We start from the raw sequence: 13,386 nt of genomic DNA, 5'->3' as shown, positions 1-13,386 counted from the left end.
AACTTTACGAATAGGAAACCTTTATGAAAGTTTACCTAAAAATTGACATAGAATTCAAAATTGCAATGATATACGGGTGTTCCATTTAAAATAACGAAGATAACATCAACTTCCGGTAGAACCGGAAGTGTTAGGTGGACGCCATTATTTTAGTTGAGAAGGGCATGCCCGAAAACACTATTGCTCAAATTTTCAAAATTAAAATCGAAGTAGAGTCTGAAATATGTCTAATATCTCGTCGCAGTGGGACACCCTGTATATTTATGAATGAATTTTGTTTCGTTTTTTTGTTTTTTTTTTTAATTAAAATAGATAGTAATTCGTATTCTGCCAGTAAAAATAGGTAACTTTTGTATGAAACATTTTTCTTGAAAAGGCTTCATGTAATAAAAATATGGGTTTCCATTTAAAAATCCAAGGTTGACCTTGAAATGACCTTGATAAGTGACTAAGGTTAATTTCAAGGTCACGGTAAATTGATCCCCCGAAATCTGACGACTTTTGTTGGAAATATTTTTCACCATGCTGCTTATTTCTTGAGATACTAGTCTGAGAATTAAAAAGTATAGTGCACTCTGGCGAGAAAATGAGGCATTTTCAAAAAAATGTTTTATACAAAAGGTAGGTACATATTTTTCCCACAGAATACGAATCAGCAATAAAAAATCAAGGTTGATCTAGCAATGACCTTGATAAATAACTTCAAGGTCGCCATAATTTGACCTCTGAACTTTTGTGTGGAATACTTTTTTATAAAAGTCGAATTAAAAACTATGTGGCCTGGTACATTAAAATGGGCACCTTGTATATTTATTAACAAACAATGTACTTGACCTACACAAATCAGCACAGACAGTTTTTAAATGAATTTAATGTTAATAAGACAATAAGACATGACAGAAATTAACCATACAAATTTAATAAAAGCTCCTAATTCCGAAATTTCCGAAAAGTGCATAACATTATTTTGAAAACATGATAAACAAAAAAGTAATTGCATATGTCAACTTGTATTAAAAAAAAATATTTACTTACTCGTCTTTTGTGTTACAGGCTTTCCCTGGCTTTCTATGCTCTCAATGAGTGATTTCACAGATTGCCTACTGTTTTGACGGCTCAATACGACATTTTTTCTCCTTAGCGTTATGTCGTCCACAGGGAAGCTAGTGGGCCTAATAGGTACGGATTCTGTGACGGCTAAAATAAGAAAACAATAGAATAAAACCTGTAATGTGGAATCATCAGAGTAGTATCAGATCAGACAAACAAAAAGCTTGTGATGAACAAAACACTGCTGTAAAAAATGTTACATTACCTTTTACATGCCACTTTATTTCTTGAAATGAAAATAAAAACATCAATTAAAAAAAAATTATTTATTTTTACTATAAAAAGAACTGTACAAAAAATATACAATATACATACACAAACAAAAAGTTATTGCTACACTAATTTGTTTTTAATAAAATTAACTGTACTTCATATATTTTAAATCGTTGATAGACATCACGCTATTTTACTGTTGCGAGGTTAGTTTTCGCTTTAATTTAACTTTAACTTGAATTTTTATGTAATGAGTCTCTACTTTTCGATTTGCGGTTTTCATGCTCCTTGGTACTATCCTGATTTGATTCCAACAGAGTTTCAAAAACTTTTTTCGCAGCGGAGAAGCTCATTCTGCTGCTAGATATAGTGGCAGCTTTAACATTTTTATTTTCCGGACTCGATGAACTTTTCCTCACAGCTCCAGTGGAAGCAGCTATATTCAGAACATGAAACGTCTTCTCCCTTTCTAGTGTATCGTAGTTCGGATCACTCTGAATATCCTTTTTAAAAACAGGTTTTGTCCCGTCATCCAAAGGCACGAAATCAATTATCTTGGGTTTTGAACGGTTCCCCTCTAGGATTTTACCTTCAGCGATCCTGCTCATCTCCTCGCAACTTTCGCTGTCGCTTACTTCCCCTAAATAAGCAATATTGAAGTAGCCTTTCTGTGGCTTTTTCACGCCGCTAATGTCTTCATAAATTTTGTCTTCTGGAGACTTGAATAAGCTCAGATAAGATTCATCGTAACTATAGGTTTCTAAATGGAAGAGATTTAAACGTGATTCGTTATTGGTAGTGGTTTCGTCTGAGTCGTCTGCGTGTTTTGTTATATCCAGCTCCTCGAATTTGCCGGCTACTGCAATTGAGGAAAATGAACTTTCGGCCTGCATAAAGAAAAATATTATATCCAACTGGAAATTAGGGCCAAATTGCACCAACCAAAATATTTCATCGACAAGAAACAACTCATTATCCCAGCTCTACACTTGCATTGCTTGTATTCGAGGGAAAATTTGCATTCCTTAGAAAATGTTCAATGCACTCTGGCGAACACAAATGTTTTTTGTTTTAAGAGGGTTTTATGTAATGTGTAGGCCAGGAAATATATAAAGACCTACAAAACTAGCCCTCGAGCATCAAAAAATATTGATTACATCAAAAGTTATAAACAGAAGAAGTTTATTTATGACTTTTGAATTAAACATTTATAAACTGTGTTATTATTATTAACGTTTTGGCATTACAAGTTATGGTCTCATAAACAAATTAACTAATTATTAGTCTGGACGATCCCGAGCATCTTCCACAATCGCACAGATTTTTTTTCATGGTAGATTTCATAATAATACAATGAAATCTATCATTTTTTTTTTATTTTTTAGCCTTAGTTGCATAATGAAATATATGACGCACGCGCGTAATATATCCGAAAAGCTTATGAAAAGAACTTTAAAAGTTAAAAAAAAAACTTCATGATTTGTTGAAAAAACAATAGAGTTACAGACTGTCAAATATATTATTTTCAAGCGAATTTCGCTTTTTTAACGGCAGGACTATGAATATTATCATCATTTTCTTCGGACTCGCTTCCCCCACCCTTCCGCAGTGCCACAGCTCGCCAAAAAATCAAGCGACCCACAGACTTTTGACAATATTTCTTATGCACTTAACATACTTCCACAAATAAAATATTTTTATCTGGGAAAGTACTCGGGTTACCGGTTATGAATATTTTTTTTTGCCGCTACCAACCTAATTTGTTTAACAGTAGGCCGTCAACTTTGACAGTCTGTAACTCCGTTGTTTTTCAACAAATCTTGACGATTTTTGTTTTAACTTACAAGCTCTTTTCATAAGGTTTCCGAATATGTAATAATATATAACTATATCCCGTGCGTGCGTTGTATATTTCATTTTGCAACGAAGGCTAAAAAATAAAAAAACTTTCCAGGTTGCAAATCTGAAATTTAAAAAAAATTATATATTTCAATGTATTATTATGAAATCTAATATGAAAAATATCAGTACGATTGTGGAAGAGGCTCGGGATCGCCCAGACTAATAATTAGTTAATTTGTTTATAAGGCCATAACTTGTAAACTATTCAACTTACCGATTCCAGATTTCATGCGAGTTATTAGACAGTGATAAGGAATGAGAGGATGCGATGCCAAAACGTTCTGGTAATAATAACGCAGTTTATAAATGTTTAATTCAAAGGTCATAAATAAACTTCTTCTGTTTATAACTTTTGATCTAATCAATATTTTTTGATGCTAGAGGGATAGTTTTGTAGGTCTTTTGAAGATGAAAAAAAGTACTTCATTGTTTTCTCGTAGAAATGAGCGGAAAAAAGTTATAATCGAAAAACGTGAATTTATGTAAAAATTATACAATTAACCACCCTGTAAACAATCCCTCCATTTTTATGACTGTGGAAACTAATATGTAATTAATAATAATAATAATAATACTAATAATAATAATATCTCTACTCCTCATTCTAACTACAAGAATTAGCCCATAAGTCGGAGACTTGTGCGGGAGAGGAGGCGGCATATTATTATTAGGCAGGCCGCATTTGCGCCCAGGAACGACTTATGTATGTAATTGTACATAATATTTAGCATCTATAGTGATAAATTCAGCTTGCCGAAACAAAAAGTCGCGAAATGGTAATTTCCCAGTTCTTTTTCCTGGGCTATGTATATGGACGCATTACTTTAGCAAATATTCAATAAATTTCTAAAATTCACAAATATTCGCCTGTGCAAGTCTAGATGTGGGATTAATTTAAAATGCTTTGATGTCAGATTTTAGAATTATTTTTAATCCCAAATTTGATGATTCATGGTTTGAGGAACAAAATTAATTTAATAATGTGACAAAAATGATAAATTATAAATGACTTGTTTATAATCATAAGATAAATCATCTCTTGGTAATGGAACTGACAGTATTCTACAATAAACTCTTTATTTTATATATACTGCAATGAAAAATATATTTTTCAATGTTAATTATATAATACTTTAATCACCTAGATATAAGTAATTATTTATTAGTCTTTTAATATCCTCCAACTTTATCGTGAAGTTTGACAATATTTATGTGCTATTTGATGAATTAAGTATAAAAGAAATGTTTTTATCGTCTGAACGAGTTAGTTCTGCAATGTTATTTATTAACTGGAAATTATTTTGATTGGTGCAAATTATTAAAATTTGTAAAATAATTTATTTACCCCTGTTGCAAAATTCTCATGCTCATCCTTAACTTCAACATTATCTCGGCTACCATCACGCATTTCTAAAAACTTTTCCGATTTGTTTATTCCCAGTACCCCAATTTTTAAATTTTCTTCATTTTCAACTACTTTCGCAGATCCCTCAGGCATTGCTCTGGATGTCTCAGAATAGACTGGAATGTCCACCAGGTTAATTTTCCCAATATTATTAAAATCAGAACCGGGATGTTCCTGACTCAAATTTTCGGTATCGTTTTCACTTATAATTTTACAATCACTCATTTTTATCTCATCTACAGATGTGTCATTCCCGATGTCAGAGAAGGAACTGTCGGAATTTCTGACAGAGACGCTACCTAGATTCTTAGACCTGGGAACGGGCAGAGGCTTTTTGTCTATCTTTAAGCTCGCTACAGAATTAGTCCTGTGTACATTGAGAGACTCCAAGTTGGCATATACTGGCTCATAGGTCATGTTGGTATCCAAAGACCGCTTCTCGAAATGTTCCGCCCAACTCCTGACCTTTCTTCTATCTGGCACTGCATCTGAATGGGGATTTAACGACTGTCGTTTTTGTTGAGTTGCCTCGGCCGTACGTTTCGAGAAAAACTCCAACTTGCTTTTTACTCCTCCATAATCCGTATTTCTCAGAACAACCTTCGGCCTTCCGTCTTTTAGTTCAATATCTTTAACATGCTTCTCAATCCTTCTTTTTGGAGTACTACTTGGCGCCGACATTCTTGCCAATATTCTAGTTAAATCGTCCTCATTATCGTTTCCTTTTGATACAGGTATTGCTATTCTCGGCTTATTGAAAGCTATAATGGATTTTCTGTCGTGGAAATCTTGAGCAGATGTTGAAACACTATATTTATCGCCATATAACTTTTCTCTTACTTTCGTTTGTTCATTTTCAGCAACCATTGCAGAAATTTGAGGTAGATGATGATTATCACTTTCAATATTTCGTCTTTCGCTGATAGGATGATTTGTTTTTTGTTGAAATGGTTCAAACTCTTGTTTGACAATTATTATATCTTCAGATTCTTGCAAAATTTTGATTTTTTCGTCTGCTGCAAAAGGAGCAGCACTGGTACTACCAGTAACATTAATAATTTTATGTCCATGTACAGGCTCTTCAGACTTGTTCTCTATGCATTCAAAATCGTCACTATTTTCTGCATCGATGCTTTCCCTATCTTGTAGGATTTCGTCATGTTTTCTGTGAGGTTTAACAATTAAACGGTTTTTTTCATCCTGTACATTATTTTCTTTATCAGGTAGAACAGGACTGATTAAACTACCAGGAGAGTCTTTTTCATAGTCCTCTATTTCACTATTTTCTATAATTTCCTCCTGAGGTTGTAAAATTGTTTTATTACAGTCTGAAGAAGCTTTTAATGGAGAATTAGTTACTTTTGCATGGGACTGTTTAAGTTTTGGTAAGTACCGGGAAGACAATTCTTCAATCAAGCACAAGTCCTTCTCGTTAAAGTCAGAAAGAGGCCTAGAATACCTCACATTCTCCAGCATTCTTAAGAGACTTAGTTCTTCTTCAGATAAACTGTTATCAGCATCATCAATATTAGCCTTCCCTGGCAATTTCTGAGTGCCGTCGATATTGCTGACAAGTGATAAGTTTTCGTTAACATTTTCAACAACTTGCTTCGATTGTTTTTCATTCTCTGTCAATAAAAGGTCTTTATCTAAATCATCAGATAACAATTTATCAGTGATCACATCTTTCTCTTTACTGAATATCTGAGGAGATTCTTCTCTCATTTCTGTAACGACTTCTGATACACTGTTTGGTTCAATTTCTACTTTGATAGAATCGAGAATGTCTTCTTTATTTTGGATAATTTCTTGTTCTGTAGTTCCTTCAACAGAATTGTTTTTGATGTCTACTTTAGAAGAATCAAGAATGTCTTCTTTAATTTGGATAATTTCTTGTTCTGTAGTTCCTTCAACAGAATTGTTTTTGATGTCTACTTTAGAAGAATCAAGAATGTCTTCTTTAATTTGGATAATTTCTTGTTCTGTAGTTCCTTCAACAGAATTGTTTTTGATGTCTACTTTAGAAGAATCAAGAATGTCTTCTTTATTTTGGATATTTTCTTGTTCTGTAGTTCCTTCATTAGAATTGTTTTTGACGTCTTCAACATCCAATACTTGTGCGTCATCGTCTTCACTTGCCAAAATAGCAAAATTGGTAGCGCTAGTAACTTTAACATCATCAGCTTCAAAATCATCATCTTCGTCACTTCCAATTTGTGTGATAACTTTCGACACAGGGGTGTGTAGATACTTCTCAAATATTTCTTCCATTTCCGCATCAATATCATCCGCATTACTTGAGGTTGCCCCATCAGGTTCTGTTCGTTCGGATTTTCGTTTTATACCAAAGAATTCGTCGAAAAATGTGTCCTTTTCAGCTATAGTCTCATCTTCCAGATGAGTACTATCATCTTCATTTGGATGGAATTTAGTCTTAATTTCCTTGACGACATCTTTGTACGATAACCTTATATTTAACGGTGTCTCGACGCCATACCTATTTTCTTTTAGTATCGCATGGTAGTCGTATTCAGGATTCTCTTCTTTCTGGTCTGTCATATCCCAGGTAACTTCTTCATAACTCGGATCTGATATTCTTTCAGTAGTGTCAGTTTCATCAATTGTATAACAGTCCGTTTGAGTCAGATCTTCCGTTTCTTGGTTAGAAATACTGGTATTATTGATGTCTACAATTATATCGGGAATCTCAAATGGTCTTTCATAATTTTCAGTATTCTGTTGCCTGTTAATTAATTTTTTATTTAGAGTATCGTTGTATGTTAGATCTAAACTACTGGGCTGTGAATCATTCAAGATTGCAATGTGTTCTGGAGATGAGATGATAGTGGTATAATTACTTTTACCAACTTCATCTTCATCTGATTCAACTCTAAATACGAGAGGTACATTATTTGTCGAATCAGGAAACTGTTTTGGTTCATTCAAAACTACTGCATACTCTTTAGGCAGAATAACAGTGGCACTATGATTTTTAACAATATAATTTTCATCCGATTTCACTTTGAAGTTAACAGGTGCACTATCTAAGTTGGAAATTTTATCAAATAAATGTTTCTCAGTGGTGGTATCTAATTCCACTATGTGTTCTTTATGAGTAATAATTCTAGCAGTTTGACTACCAATTACATCTTCATCCAAATACTTTGCTTTAAAATGGGTAGGAGTTTTGTTATTGGCTGCATTTGAAAAGGAATTCTTATCATGTGAATTGTCCAGTATCGCTATGTGCTCCTCAGGTGTAATAACACTAGCAATATGACTTCTATCAATTTCATCCTCCTCAAGACATTTCACTTTAAAGTGTGGAGGATTTTCTTCTTTTGCTAAATGAGAAATGTGATTCTTATTATGCGTTTCACCCAATACTGCTACGTGTTTCTCAGGTGTAACAACTGTAGCAGTATGACTTCTGTCGATTTCATCTTCGTCAAGACTTTTCACTATAAAGCACGGAGAAGTTTCTGGTTCTGCTGAATAGGAAAAGCGATTTTTGTTATGTGCTTCTTCCAATACTGCCATGTGTTTTTCAGCTGCAATAACAGTAACAGCATGACTTCTTCTAATTTCATCATCAACATGTTTCACTTTATAATAAGGCGTTTCTTCATTAGCTGAAGGGGGTAAGAGACTTTTATTATATGATTCATCCAATACTGCTGCATATTCTTCAGGTGTAAAAACAGTAGCAGTATGACTTTTGCCAAATGTATCATCAACCAATTGCACTTTATGGTATAAAGGATTTTCTTTATCTGTTAAAGAGCGATTTCTATTATATGCTTCATCCAATACTGCTACATGTTTCTCAGCTGTGATAACAGTAGCAGTACGCCTTCTAGCAATTGGATCTTCATCAACATGCTTCACTATAAAGCGGGAAGGTGTTTTAACACTTGTTATATTGGCAGAGCGATTTTCATTGAATACTGCTACTTTTTCCTCGGGTGTAACAACTGTAGCAGTATGATTTTTACCAATTTCTTCCTCCTGTCTTACTTTAAATGTAAGGGGCTCAATATCAGTCAAGTCTAAAGACCCACTTTTATTTTGTGAATCATCTAACACCAACACATACTCCTCAGATGTAATCACGGTAGCTGTATGATTTTTGCCAATGTCATCTTCCTCAAAAGACCTTACTTGGAAATTACGAGCTTCGTGCAGTTCACTTTGCTCAAGATCTCTTAACATTCTTCCTGAGAGACGGGTGGACTGACTTCTCTTATTGAGTGTTTCATTATACAACAAATCTCGATCTTGATTTTCTGTACGAAGTTGAAAATTATCCGTCACCTTGGCCTGATTACTTAAAACAGATTTGTCTCCCACATCAGTTTCCTTAAAAGTATTAAAATTTTTCAAGTTGAGTGGTGACGATACATTTGTTTCAGCATCAAATTCCGTACTTGAAAACGTCCCGGCTTGAGAGTTCTTCCTATTAAATCCGTAACTGTCACCAAGAGTGCTGTGAGTGGAATCAAGGGATCTGTTGTCGTTGTTTTGATTCACGTTAAAACTGAAAGAAATATCTTGGTAGCTCTTGCTCTCCCTTAGGGGATCTTTGACAAACGGCCCTGCGTTGTCCGTATCAGAGTTTCGCCTTACAGCCTGTATTTGAGGGTTTAATAAGATGTCTTTTAGTTTAGCGTTTCTTTCTACGGAATCAGCTGTCGGAGAACTTATAACGATATGTTTTTTGCCCTTGCGTTTTTTCTTCAGTGTATTTTTCCTTTCAGCTTCATCTAAGGCTCTTTTTAACCGCACTGCAAATTTTTGTTCACTATTGAGTTGGTCTTCAGGAATGTCACTCGGAATCGAAGCCAGAATGCTTTGCAGAGTTTCAAAGTTAACTGAACTGTTTCGTGATAACTTTATAGTTTCTTGTCTTATTTCAATGTTTTCCTGTCTCATACGGTTGTCAATAACAGCAGCGAAATCAGAATACCGTGGGTTTGATACCGAATCGCTAGGTAATATGCTCGACTCTCTCTGAACAAAGACTATAGGTACATCTTTACTTAGATCTTCTGTCTCTGCGGATCTGTACAGAATCGGAGTGTTGTGTTTCTCATCCAGGTTATACAGATCGTCGCAGCTCTTACTCCGGCCAATAATTGAAGCCTTTTTCTGTTCGTTGAGTTTGGTGAGATCGACGCTACGCACTCCTGCCGCTCTACCGGGTATCTCGGGTAAAGCTCTCAACTCGGGGATTTCATTTATACTTAAAACATCGTAATTTTCGAATTCTTCGATAGTGGGCATATTGGGGTCTTTCACAATTTCTTCCAACTTTGGGTTTAGAAAAACGGAGTCTAGTAACGGTTTGCTTATCGCCAGCAAATTTTTTGGTTTATGAGCCACTGGTTTTGATTTCAAACTGTCGTCCTCATAAAGCGTCTTCAGTTTTTTAATAACCTTCTGTTCTTCGGTTAACTTGTCTTCTGGGACATTTTTATCGATATTTTCGTACCAATCGTTCAGCGATTTCATTAGAAGTTCTTCTTCTACAGAGAGCGTTTTGATTTTCTTGCTTCGAGCCGTAGGTTTCTCTCGTTTTTTGACCGGTTTTGCCACAACTTCTGATTTTTTCTCTTTGTTTTTGTCGTCTTTTCCCGAGGCCACATCCACAGTATCTTTGGCCTTCCTTTTGTGGTCTTTTCCTGAGGCTGTATCCACAGCATCTTTGGCCTTCCCTTTGTCGTCTTTTCCTAAGGACTCATCAGTATCTTTGGTCTTGGTTTTGTGGTCTTTTCCTGAGGCCGTATCCACGGTATCTTTGGCCTTCCTTTTGTGGTCTCTTCCTGGGGTCGTATCCACAGTATCTTTGGCTTTCCTCCTGTCGTCTTTTCCCGAGGTGACATCCGCAGTATCTTTGGCCTTCCTTTTGTCGTGTTTTCCCGGAGACACGTCCACAGTATCTTTGGCCTTCTTCGATCTATCCCTGCTGCGTTTCGACAGTCCAAGAAAGTTTTCCATGTCGACACTGTTTCGGTTATCGACTAATTCTTCTTTTTTACTTTTCTTGTCACCTGTTTTTGGTGAAACAGAGCAAAAGTCAAACAGATTTTAAATTTCCTAGCACAGTCACAACACAGAAGCGGATCTAATAAACACATTGATGTTAGTGTCCAAACCGCCAAAGGAGCGGTTTAGAATTAGGCGCTGCTTTTCCCGAATTATGGACCCAAAGAAAGCGAGATATAAAAGTGGAATCTATGCGTGAACGAACGAGTTACATTTAAACTATTTTATTTTTACAAAGCAAAACTTACCTTTTAGTTTCTCGATTTCCGATTTCAGTTGCCTTTCTTTCTCCCTCAGAGATTTATTCTCCAAGATCATGCGCTGGAGGTCCTGCTGGGCCTCTGTTTTAAAGTCGTTGGCGACGCGAACCGAGGTCAATAAGTCATTCTGGAACTTCTCCCATTCCTCGACCTGCTCGGTATTAACAATTTTAAAGTAATGATTCAAATATGTGTTGCTTAGATGAAATATTTAGAGCAAATAAATATGTGACACATTTAAAGGATGAGTCTTATCTTATCTATATCCCGATAGTATGTAAGTAAATATAATAATTCTTTTGTGTCACCAAGATGGAATTTTTATGCGTTTCTATTTATTTGTAGATAACGACATACCTCCTCCGTTCGGACCTTCTTCAATTCCTGTAATTCCGATTCTAAAACCATGTTTTTTCCCTCTGCCTCGCTGAGATTTCTCTGGGTTTCCGACAGGACGGCAGAAAGCTGTCTTTTGTCTTCTGCCTGGCACTGACTCTGGACCTACGATGAACGGCACCGTTACATAAAAGTGATTGTTTTTGTAAATCGTAGTTTACCTGAAGTTCATTTATCGCTTCTTGAAACTCTAGCAATTGATCGTTTAAGTTGTTTTTCTCCGACATCAATTTATCACATCTATACTCAAGATCGCTCTGTTTTGTTCTTGCATTATTTCTTGTTACCTAAAAAGGGCGTTGAAATATAATGACATACAGATAAGATATTTCTGATAAAAAATAACAGACTTCTCTGGAAACCACAAAAAACCTCCCTTGACAAATGAAAGTTATCAAATTTACAAAAAAAACAGCTAGGAATGAAAAACACCCTACATCAAACGAAGAACATGTAATAATTTATTTGTCAGTTTTCTCGGGAAGGTTTGGGATCTATTCATAGGGAAGTCGCCAGACACATAGTCATTAGCTGAATATACACGCAAAGACTTATTGGAGCGATAAATTATACCAAATAATCGTTAGATAAATCGTTAAGAAAAATCTTTCACACAAATCTTAGAGAGGACACTAATGCGAAGTTTTATTGAATCGAATTATTGTACAAAGTTTATTTGACAGTTTATTCGTTACGTTTGTGTCATTCACAAAGATTTATCTCTAAATTTGGTAAGATTATTCTGACATCATTGATCTTTCGGAAGTTCAAAACATCAGAGCAATTTATTTGTTACACGTAAGTGTAGTTAGCTTGAGTGTTCTATGAAAACATGAAAAACAATTAAATTCTATTCGAGGTACTATTTCAAGAGTTGACTGATTTGTGGATATGAATGTGGAAAGGACATAGTCATATATCCGGAAGATCGGAAGTACACTTTTGGTAATCCTAAACAATCGAAAAATATTACAGAAGAATTTAATCTAATTATCCTTTTTACTTATTTATTTATTTTTTTAACACAATGATAATACTTTACCAACAAAAATAACGCGAACTATAAAAACTATGTTTCACGGCGGAATTATATTACTGAGCTATCAAATATAGATATCTACATATATACAAGGTATAATTATTTTAATTTTTAGTGACCAAGCTCTAAATGAAAAATCGTAACAACATATCGCGCAGATATTTCCTCCAACACGTACTAACACACAGATGACGCTCTACAAAATATCGCCCGATAATTCACGACAGATTTTTTGATCGTTGTGTTAGTGTACATAACAAAATAATCGATCCAAATTATTTGGCAACAATTTATCTGACAAAATTTTGGTATTTTACAATTTTTCTTGATGACCCAAACTAGCAGTTTTGTCTTTACAATTTATGCAATTCAACGATAAATCGGCCAAATCGGTCGATAAAACTGCTCGTGTATATTCAGCTATTAAAAGGTTCCATCCCATTCCTGCCTTATAACCAAAATCAATAAATTTGCAAAACTTAGCCCTTGCTGCCATATAGAAAATGGACATCTTAAAAATTAGAAAGCATATTGAATTTCTGGACAACTGGCAAGCATCTTTTCACAACAAAAAGAAGGGAAAAATTGATAATTGTTCTTCAAGGGATCCCCAGGTATCTACCCGCGAATATAGGAAGAGGAGAAAGTTTTTAGAAGTCTTTTTTTTTCTCGAAGAAACAAGAGTTTTACGTTAGCAACTTCAAATCTCCGAAAAGGCAGTTCTTCTTGGGATACCACACAGATTTAACTTTAGGATCTCAATGTTAATTTATGAATGGGTAATATCATGATTCCAAAGGACCCTGCACAAAATGAAAGAAAATTGGGTCTCGCTGGAATTGTGATATGTTATAGTTCTCCACATTCTGATCAAAAGTTGTCACGGGCCCAAAGTGATACTATGGATAGTTTCAGAGATATAGAGGGGGGAAGTGTGTAATTTTGGCTGTAGGACTGAGTAAGCTTCACGAAGTTTCAAGTTGATGGATTAAAAATTGAGGTATGGAATCTCGGGT

General features: G+C 34.9%; 1 protein-coding gene across 2 annotated transcripts in view; it reads right to left on the bottom strand.

Annotated features, from left to right (window-relative positions):
• Nucleotides 1–1,421: 1,421 nt before the first annotated feature.
• LOC108908637 overlaps nt 1,422–13,386 on the bottom strand; it is a 144,349-nt gene continuing 132,384 nt past the window's right edge. For both annotated transcript variants that reach the window (XM_018712734.1, XM_018712736.2), the window contains 5 exons: nt 11,493–11,618; nt 11,293–11,436; nt 10,924–11,086; nt 4,571–10,680; nt 1,422–2,210 (listed from right to left, as the gene is read on the bottom strand). In XM_018712734.1, coding sequence (XP_018568250.1) covers nt 1,554–2,210; nt 4,571–10,680; nt 10,924–11,086; nt 11,293–11,436; nt 11,493–11,618 — 7,200 coding nt within the window. In that variant the 3' untranslated portion in view covers nt 1,422–1,553. The remainder of the gene's footprint in view (nt 2,211–4,570; nt 10,681–10,923; nt 11,087–11,292; nt 11,437–11,492; nt 11,619–13,386) is intronic.

This window comes from Anoplophora glabripennis, unplaced genomic scaffold (assembly GCF_000390285.2).
Source record: "Anoplophora glabripennis isolate ALB-LARVAE unplaced genomic scaffold, Agla_2.0 scaffold432, whole genome shotgun sequence".
NCBI lineage: Eukaryota > Metazoa > Arthropoda > Insecta > Coleoptera > Cerambycidae > Anoplophora > Anoplophora glabripennis.
This window is presented reverse-complemented; position numbering and strand designations above follow the sequence as displayed.